The sequence below is a fragment of the Oreochromis niloticus genome, linkage group LG18 (genome assembly GCF_001858045.2).
Source record: "Oreochromis niloticus isolate F11D_XX linkage group LG18, O_niloticus_UMD_NMBU, whole genome shotgun sequence".
NCBI classification, from domain to species: domain Eukaryota; kingdom Metazoa; phylum Chordata; class Actinopteri; order Cichliformes; family Cichlidae; genus Oreochromis; species Oreochromis niloticus.
In genome coordinates, this window is record NC_031982.2 from 10,745,196 (window position 1) to 10,755,252 (window position 10,057).

General features: G+C 40.9%; 1 protein-coding gene across 2 annotated transcripts; it reads left to right on the forward strand.

The window, feature by feature from the left end:
- The first annotated feature begins 854 nt into the window (after positions 1-854).
- cdc7 (cell division cycle 7 homolog (S. cerevisiae)) lies at positions 855-9,361 on the forward strand. Of its 2 annotated transcripts, none has more exons than XM_005476033.3 (12): positions 855-1,081; positions 1,317-1,404; positions 2,868-2,954; positions 3,060-3,195; positions 3,958-4,051; positions 4,216-4,358; positions 4,599-4,932; positions 5,121-5,228; positions 6,548-6,714; positions 6,976-7,058; positions 7,365-7,514; positions 8,365-9,361. In XM_005476033.3, exons 2-12 carry the CDS (start codon positions 1,317-1,319, stop codon positions 8,817-8,819), a joined length of 1,845 nt encoding a protein of 614 aa, XP_005476090.1. In that variant the 5' UTR covers positions 855-1,081; the 3' UTR covers positions 8,820-9,361. The 2 variants fall into 2 exon arrangements, with proteins under 2 accessions (XP_005476090.1, XP_005476091.1); XM_005476034.3 differs by having other exon boundaries at positions 856-1,081; positions 4,599-4,662.
- The last annotated feature ends 696 nt before the right edge of the window (positions 9,362-10,057 follow it).

The following is a 10,057-nucleotide window of genomic DNA, read 5'->3' on the forward strand; positions in this document are numbered from 1 at the left end:
AAAGAATTAATTTCTCTGAACATGGTCATTGAAAAGACTGAAAATGATTTTTAAAAAGCAGCCAGTATCCAAAGAAAAACTTCCAATGAGCTTTTGAAAACCCGGAGAGAAAAAGTATAAGAAATTCTGTCTCCTTGAAAACAAAGTAAAACCAAGAAATGAGGACTCAAGACTTTTGCACAGTACTGTATATCCAAGGTTATTAAAAATATAACCACAGCTAAATGATAAACCTATAGGAGGTGTTAAAAACACGTTTGCTAACCGAAATGAAAATAGCCAGACATGAACAAGAAAAACAAGAACAGAAATTATGCAGTAGATAATATTAAAGCCAATTTATCGGTGGGACAATATTATTGTAAAATATGAACTATTTCACAATCTGTTGATTTATGCATTTATAACTGCTGATAAATGGGAAAAAGTAAAGTGATGGGAGAAACACCACTCAACCATGTTAAGAGTTTTGATGAGGCACAATTTGTCCACCAGAGGGCGCTCTGAAACTTCATCTGTTTTTTGTGTTTGAAAGGGAAAAAAGAATATTGGACTATTTCAATTGAATATTATATTTTTTAATAAAACATCCGTGTTGAATGAGCTCCTAAAATATACATGAAATGTTATTAGTTTTAGTCTTTTTAAATTTGCTCAAAATTGTCAACAGCCATTCTTATGAGGCAACGACTCATAACGGAGTAACAAGGGAAGTAATCAGAAAACACTAAACTGTTATTTGGCAGTGTAACGTGTAATTCACAGGCAGCAGTTTTTGTTTTATCTAAGTCATGCAGCGATACGTCACAGGTATAATTAAATTCTCGTCCGTGTGCTTGGGATGTCACGTGATTTCTGCTGCTGTAACGCGAGATTTCTTTGACGTCACTTTTAGCGCGGAGTTTGTTGTTGGCGGAGACGCTTCAATCCGAAAGTCTGTACAAAGTTGTTCAGGCACCGCCAGAGCGGAATATAAACCTATAATTGATGTTTTACCGGTATAGATGTTGGTCAGGGCTGTGTGGTGACTTTATGAGGCATTAATTTGAGACACTTTTGGACTTTACAACCAACTGAAGCGGTAAGTTTCTTTGTGTTTTTGCTCTACGAGCTGCAGTTAGCGAGCTAACAATATGCTAGTGGTGTCTAGGAAGTCAGACCGCGCTCTTCAAAAAACTATAACTGCAGACATTTACAGTAACGAGGACTTGTACAGCTACAGAATATCTTAAATAAAGTGTTTACCAAACTTAAATCACGAGTGTTTGCTCCGTCTGTAAGTGTCTCTATCGATGTTCCTGTTTTCTGGTTTTCAGATGGAGTTTTCTCCTGCCTGCGCTGAGCCCAGCACAGACGGATGCCTTATGAAAGCTGACAGAGGTCACAAGAAACGGAAAATCTCCCGTGAGTTGGACAACTGTGATATGACAGAAATATTTCAGTAGAAATGCATCCTTATATTGGAACTACATTATTATATTATGGCTGATATACACTTAAAATCTTTGTGCTCAGCTATAGTTTGTCACTGTAGCTTCAGACCCAGCAACACACTCAGACAGAAACTGGTTCACCCGAAAGGCAAAACTCCTAAACATAAACTGAACAATGTGGTGTATGCTGTACAGTGCAGCAAGGAATGCCCAGACCTCTACATCGGAGAGACCAAACAGCCACTTCACAAGCGCATGGCACAACATAGAAGAGCCACCTCCACGGGACAAGACTCAGCAGTTCATCTGCATCTAAAGGACAAAGGTCACTCTTTCGAGGATGCCAACGTTCACATTTTGGACAGAGAGGACAGATGGTTTGAAAGAGGAGTGAAAGAAGCCATTTACGTCCACTGTGAGCGACCATCTTTGAACAGAGGCGGTGGTTTACGACACCAACTGTCTGCCATCTATAATCCAGTTTTGAGATCCCTTCCCAGACCCCTTAACGCCCACTCACATCCTGGGCCATCTGACCTCAGGAAATCACATGATAGGGTGGGGCCAGGTTTAACAATGAGCTCACCCGAAACCCTGGCTGATTGGGACCCACACCCGCTTTCACACCTTGGCTCATGTGATTAGGTAGAGGATCATCAGGGGGTCCTTTGTCCCTCTTTGGGGGGAAACTCCCACTGGGTTTAAATCTGGGACTCTCCACCATTTGACCCTTAGAACTGAAGAAGCTTCTCGGATGAGAGGTGAAACGTCTTCAAGCAACTTAAAGAAGTCCAGACGCTTTCCTTTCCAAGCTCCTTAGACTACAATGACCTGGATGACTGAGAACCTTCACAGACACACTGTAGCTTAGAGTTTGCACACAGTATTAGTAACCTCACTCTGGGCAGAATTAATTTTTAAGACAATCATATCATATTTATTTTATATTTAGTTTGCTTTCTTTGTTCTTTTAAAACTTACTTTAGGGTTGTCGGATTTTTTTAAAACAATACCATAAGTTGAGGTGTAGCAGTGTGGCCGCCAGTATTTTTCTTTAACTCCAAATTATGTCACAGTTATTGATCCCCGTCGGGAAAGTCTCTCTGCATTTAACACATTCACTCAGTGAAGCAATGGGCCCGGGGAGCAGTGTAGGGGTACCTCAGGGTAGCCGTTCAGTGGATTTGAACCCTCAACCTTCCGATTATGGGGCCACCACTCTACCTGAGCTATCCCTGCCCTGCCCTCAATGCAAACGCCCAACATGGGCCTCGAACCCACCACCCTGAGATTAAGCCGGGCTTATACAGCTATATCGATACTCTGTTTATCTCTCTCCCCTCCTGTTCCTATTGCTTTCTATGTGTTGACTATATACACCACACTAGTAATGGTGTTCTGACAGTGGATTTTTTTTTTCTTGTTTGTTTCCAGCGGAAGTGGAGATGGACATTGAGTTTCTTTACAAAGCTGTTCCTCAGCTAGCCAAGGTTTTCCGCATTATAGACAAAATTGGAGAAGGTACGTTGTCAGTTTTGGAGTTTTTATACAGCTGGGAGAAGGATTGTTAGCTGTTCACTAACCTCATAAGGAGAAGTGCTGATGACATTTGTGTGTCTTCATTAGGTACGTTCAGCTCAGTATACTTGGGTGAGGTGCAGATGCGAGATGGGAGGAGAGAGATGTTTGCACTGAAGCATCTCATCCCAACAAGCCATCCCACACGCATTGCTGCTGAGCTTCAGTGTCTCACTGTTGCAGGGTGAGTCCAATGCAGGAACTTATAATTTTATTGATGTTACACAGATGTTTTTTCTATCAACATCTATTCCTTTATTTAGTTTGTGTTACTGTAACCCTGTACACTGTCACTAATCCTTCTTAAAGAACTGAAGCTGGTTAAATTATAGAGTTCCTTTGAGTTGCACCTTGATATTTGGCATTTCTTACATGCCTAATGCATTGAGTTGCTGAAATGATATTGGCTGATTAGATATTTTCAATAATGAGCAGGTAAATAGGTGTGCCTAATAAAGTGGCTGGTGAGTGTATGTTTTTATTATTTGACAGATAATCCAGGGATTCAATTTGATTATTATTTAATTTTCCTATAATTCCACGTGGTGTTGGGAGCACACCTCAATATTCACTTTTCTTTTAGTATTACTGTTTGTGAAAGAGCTGAGTATCCCAAAAATGTAAAATCAGAAAAGACCAAATTTTATTCGATTCCTTGCTTTTAAGTTTATTTTTATGCTGTGGTAAATCGGTGCGTGGGTTTCTCATTTGTGTGACATCTTATGATTCAGTTTAACCTACGCAGTTTGGTACACTGCTGGCTGGGGTTGACAGGACGTGCAGCATAAAGCACACCAATTTATATAAATGAGTGTGCATTTGTGGTTGAGTGCTTCTGTAATGATTCTTGGAAGTGAACGTCCGAGATTGACATTTCTTGCAGACATAACACATTATAATGAAATGACGCCTGTCTTCTGAGCTGTGCCCTTAATCCACTTTGCAGAGGCAGAGAGAATGTAATGGGAGTGACATACTGCTTCAGGAAGGAGGATCACGTGGTGATTGTAATGCCCTACATGGAGCATCAAGCCATTGTGGTATGTACTTTGTCATATGTTACCGCAGTGTTTATACTGAAGTGATTTATTTATTTTTAATGGACACAATCTGAGCTTCTAAATCAGTCTCTTCTCCTGATTATGTTGACGTTGCTTAAAAATGTCTTTTAAAACCTCTGATTTAAACTAAACATATTCACCAGGATATCATTGGGTCGCTAAGTTTTGAAGAGGTCCGCCTGTACATCTACCACCTGTTAAAGGCTCTGAAACACATCCACCAGTTTGGCATAATTCATCGAGACATCAAGCCAAACAATTTCCTCTACAACAGAAAGAGCAAAATGTAAGAAGCTGCAGAACATTTGTAATGTTTTATCTGTTGTCAATTCTAATGCTAATATGCTAATATTCTGATGTAGTGCTCATGAACTGATGCTATGTGTTGTCTACATTGCAACAGTGCTGGAGCATCACTCAGCTATAAGATTAGAATGTATGTTAAAAAATAAATTACACTATAATAAATTCCACATACACTTTATTACATTTTGGCTTTTGTTTTTTTGTGTAACTGTATACACAGGTACGCACTGGTGGATTTCGGCCTGGCACAGGGTACAGCTGACACCCAGATTGAGCTATTGAAGGTGGTGAGACAGAGACCATCACAGAAAGGTGGAGGGTCCACAGGGAAACAAGTGGCTGCACAGCGGAGCAAAGCACCGCCTAAACTCTCTTCAAAAACCACAACAGTCTCCACCTCTCTTCCACTGCCTGCACGGCAGCAAATACCCCCACCACATTCCTCCTCATCTTCCTCCACCACCACATCTTCTTCAACCTCTCGAAAAGCACTGATTAAAAAAGCACATTCTGCTACCACCACTGTGACCACCTCTCGCACAAAGCACACAAAGGTGTCTGCACTTATTTTATTTATCATCATTTTTATCTTCATTGGGTGTTTCTCTAATTACACTTCACTGTGTTGCGCAAGACAGAAGTAGGGTTAAGCTGTACTTGGATGGTTATAGCATCTGTGTTTCCATTTTCTGGACATTGTTTATGTTTTGCTTATGTCATCGTCCATGTTGGTTTTCTTTAGGATTTGATGGGATTACACAAAGCGCCACGGACTGTGTTTGGAGAGAGGAACCTGAACAGCTGCACACCAGCTCTCTCCAACACCAAACAAGCTGCCATTAGGACAGAGGTAAGCAATGGGGAAAACTACAGTAAAAGTCTTGAGCTGCTGCTCATATCTTTAGATTTTCTTGCAAGTTTTTCTTTGGACGTTGGCTGGACCCGAGCATTTTAAGAGGAAAATATTTTGTTTGTTAATCCACTTAACACTGACCTTTGATCCAAGCATAGAAAAGGCACCTAACTAAAGGGATGAACCAGTGTTTGTCTACACATAAAAGACAAATTAGCAAAGAAAAACATTTAAATTGTATTTTTTTTCTAATAACCTGTTACAAAATACATGTTTTACTATGAAGTGATGAAAAAAACAATAACAACAATAGCGCATTTTGAGAGACATAAATAGTATATTTGCACCATCAGGGTGATTCCCAAAGAGCTATTGGCTGAAAGCTTTCCATAGCTCAGCATGGTGTGCAACACCAACAAACATACTCAGCTCATCTACAATTCTGCAGCATGGATTATTGTCCATTGAAAGTTCACACTGAACATGTCACAGCCATCCTAACCCTAGCCCTTGCTATATTTCCTCCCTGTACTGCAACTAATTACCTTTAAAATATTAACACTGAAAGCTTTTTGTAGTCTTTGCACTGCATATGTCACTGACCTCCTGACTTTATTCCCTCCCACTCCCTGTGGCTCATCAACAGGTTTACTGTCATTAGCTTTCATCAGCATGAACACGATGGGTTATTAGAGGCTTCTCTTATGCTGTGACAAAACTCTGCAACTCTTTCCTCACACATTCACATGTAGGACTGCTTAACAGAATTAAAATTACTTTTTTAAATAGACGTATTCAGTTTGATAGCATTAGGTGCATTTTTATTTGGTAAATGGTAAATGGCCTGTATTTATATAGCGCCTTACTAGTCCCTAAGGACTCCAAAGCGCTTTACATACCCAGTCATCCACCAATTCACACACACATTCACACACTGGTGATGGCAAGCTACATTGTAGCCACAGCCACCCTGGGGCGCACTGACAGAGGCGAGGCTGCCGGACACTGGCACCACCGGGCCCTCTGACCACCACCAGTATGCAACGGGTGAAGTGTCTTGCCCAAGGACACAACGACCGAGACTGTCCAAGCCGGGGCTCGAACCGCAACCATCCGATTACAAGGCGAACTCCCAACTCTTGAGCCACGATCGCTCCTATTTGTTTTATTTTACAATTTTAACCCCATACTGAGCTACACTGTGTTCCCTGCTGCAACTTTTCCTGCTGGGTCTTATTATATATTATTAAGTGATATAAGGTGACCTTGAGTGTTTTGGAGGTGACATTAAAAATTTAATTATTATTACTCTTTAGCTGGTAAAACCTAGTAAAACAGAGGACGCAGCCAGCCGTAAGTACTCTTCAGCCACCCGGGCTCCCCTGCCTGTCAGGACCCAGAGCAGCAGTCAGAGACCCGTACAGCGAGGCCTAACCTGTAACTGCTACCTAACTGATCGAGTCTGCAACGTCTGCTTGTCCAGGTAACTAACAAAACGTCCTCCTGCACCTCCTGTTTACATTGCACATGTTTTGGGCAGTATTCTAGACAGTGAAACATTTATATGATTTATTTCATTTATATGAAATATGATTTAATGGTGCTTGTGTCAGCTGTACAAGAACAAAAATTATTTATTTATTTATTATTAAAACTAAATTCTCGTTACACTAAACGAAGAATTGTTAGTTTCTGTTTTGTGTCACTTCTAATACCTCGTTCCTGTCCTTGTTTTTGACTGCAGAAAGTCGCAGGTGGCGCCCAGGGCAGGAACTCCAGGGTTTAGAGCACCAGAAGTCCTCACAAAGTGTCCCAACCAAGGCACGGGTGGGTGTCTCAAGTCGTTATTTATAATACATGTTTAAAAACAAAGAAAATAAATATATGTATCTACCACATTTTAGCCCATCTGCTTTGATGTGGTTATGTTGAATGTGATTTAAGGTGCTGTATGTTCAGAGATGGTCTCTAGAATTAAAAAAAAAAATCTGTTTTCTCATGCTTGGTAACATTTCCTCTCATATGAGCCAGGCAGGTTTTCCAAAAATTGCTTAAAAATAGCAAATTTCTCTTTTTTATTCTTACTAATCTGCACTCTTGCACCCTACCCTGTCCTGTCATCCTGCACTGCAGCCATAGACATGTGGTCAGCTGGTGTGATCCTGCTCTCACTGCTCAGTGGCCGTTACCCGTTCTTTAAGGCCAGCGATGACATGATTGCGCTCGTTCAGATCATGACCCTACGAGGCTCCAGAGAGACCATCAAGGCTGGCAAGTCGTTCGGTGCGTATAAATGTCTTGTTTTGGGGGTTTTTCCACCACAAACCGTCTTCTGCTTCTGCAGAACGCAGATCCTTACTGCACCTGCAAGACTGCAGCGACTAATCCTGCAGGTAGTTCATCACCAACAGAGTCACTATAATTCTGCAGTGGAACAATATTCTGCAGCACAGTTTTCAGAGTTGATGCACTGCATAAATATAAATATTAAACAAAAAAATCAAGTATAGTGAAATGAAAATGGTGCAGAACAACATATGAAACTTTTTGTGTTGTTTTAAATTTGATGCCAGCTCCATGTTTCTGCAAAGGTCTTGTGGCAAACTCTGTAACCTGATCAGACCAGGGGTGCAGTGAAATGCTTTCCTTCTCTCGTGTGATTTAGGATTTCAGAATTAATGGCTTCCTTTGTTGTATTTTTGATTTTGATGATGCTCCAAATGCATTCAGGGGGTGACAGCTCTGGCCTGCAAACATCTTAGTTTAACACCTGGAGCCGTGCTGCTGAAATGAATACGAAATGAGATTCAGCAGGACCTTCCCTGAAAAAGACGTATGCAGATGTTCCGAAACATTTCAGAGATGATCTGGATAATCTCCATACCTCAGAAAGACTGAGAATCTAGGATGACCTTTTTAGCTTGACTATTTTTTAAAAATATATTTCACACAGTATAGAATTATTTTTTTTATTAGGTCCTGAGATGGGAAGAAAAAGATTCACAAATCACTGTGTTCTGTTTTCATTTACATTTTAGTGTCACATTTTCAGAAACAGGGTTGTACCTTGGGTATGTGTGAAAAACCTCTATACAGAGTAATCTTATTTTTTGGGGGCTTGAATCTCATTCAGGTAAAGCGGTGGTGTGCAGTCGGGAGCTCCCTCGACAGGACCTCAGGACCCTGTGTGAGACGCTCAGAGGATTGAGGCCATCGCCAGATAACAAAGTCACACCACTTCCTGAGGCTACGGCAGATTCCACTGACACTCATCATCACAAGATCCAAGATGATACGCCCACACACCGTCCCACTGAAAGAACACTCAAACCACACAAAGAGGAAGCAGATGGAACTCCTGCAGAACTCTTGTGTAGTCACACGAACAAGAACAAACATTCAGGTGGTAATGACACCGCAACTCGCCTTCCAAAACAGAAAAAGGTGGAAGAGGAGGAGGACGAGCGTGGCTGGGACAGAGTTCCCGATGAGGCTTACGACCTGCTGGATAAGCTGCTGGATCTGAACCCTTCCACCAGGATCACAGCTGCTCAGGCTCTTCAACACCCGCTGTTCAAAGACCTGTGAGACTGTGCTGTGAGAGCACAAGGAGCCTGTCTATGTCAGTAAAACTATAATGTCCTAGGCTGTGCTTCAGGTGCAGAAAAGGCACGTGAGCATAAGAGAGAACGTTCACTCCTTGCAGTCCTGCAGTTTTTCCCCCCTCCCATCAGCCCCCTTTACATTTAAGTACGAGCGTTTATTAAATGTTTATGTAAAATAGGTTTGGCTTCGTGGTTGACACGGTGCACTTCAAAATAAAAATTTCTTATATTCACAGCAGCTATGATGTAGTCTAAAGAACTGTGAAGAAGGGCATTTTAATGGTGGAAACATTGCAGATATTGCTATAACTCTTGACCTTTTAAAGAGGGAATAATCCATATTTTGTTTACAGTTCTCACTGCCATAAAGGCTTTTACTTTGAAGGTGCATATCTGTATCCTGTGAATTTCTGCTACATTAGTGTGTGCATGTCTGAATCTGGTTTATTTATATAAAAAACTGAAGAGTTAACAGTTTGTCCCAGTTCAGGTTAATAATAAAGGCAAAAAAAATGATGTCTCTCATTTAGTTTATGTGGCTATATTCATTTGGAAGGATTTTTTTTCCCCCCACTTTTTGTTATCTGGAGCCAAGAAAACAGCTCAGCATTTATTTTTTTCTGTAGTAACCTGGGGTAAAAATATGGGTTGTAGTGATATAACGTGTTTATGAATTGCTAATATGACCAATTTTGCAAAGTTATTTAAAAATGGTTGAATGAATGAAAGGAATTATTTTCTCAAGATTGGACTATTGCTGCTCTCTCCTCTGGCATTAAGAAAAGTTTCTCTCGCCAAAACTCGCCTGTGGCCACTGTAGCAGAACCGCTAACCCCATGTGTGCCTGCTCACAGCCTCGGGTTGGACCCTTCAGGCTGTGCTAAAGGCAAGAATTTAAATCTGCAGGTGATTTTGCTTTTCTAGGGCCCCTCACACACAGAGCCAGACTTCCTTTGAATCACTGCTTAAATCTCATTTCTATAGACTTGCTTTTAAATAATTCTGTTACATGGGATACCTTTTATTACTTTAACTTTGTTTACCCTTTTGCACATAGTAAACTTATGTATCGTTTTGTGAGCTACATTGCTGAGTCTTTTTTTTTTTTTTTACACTGTTATAACCTTTAGCAGAAAGAGATGTTTGGAAATAGAGTGTTCTGGGCAACACAGGCTGCATGAACTTGAGATATTTTTGTAATGGCAGGAGAAACTGGAGCTT

Excerpts from the sequence above, each read along its gene's own strand:
- cdc7 (XM_005476033.3), top strand. The coding sequence starts at position 1,317 with ATGGAGTTTTCTCCTGCCTGCGCTGAGCCCAGCACAGACGGATGCCTT. Across the intron at positions 4,052-4,215 it reads TGGAGCATCAAGCCATTGTG|GATATCATTGGGTCGCTAAG; the intron begins GTATGTACTTTG and ends CATATTCACCAG. Across the intron at positions 7,059-7,364 it reads GTGTCCCAACCAAGGCACGG|CCATAGACATGTGGTCAGCT; the intron begins GTGGGTGTCTCA and ends CCTGCACTGCAG.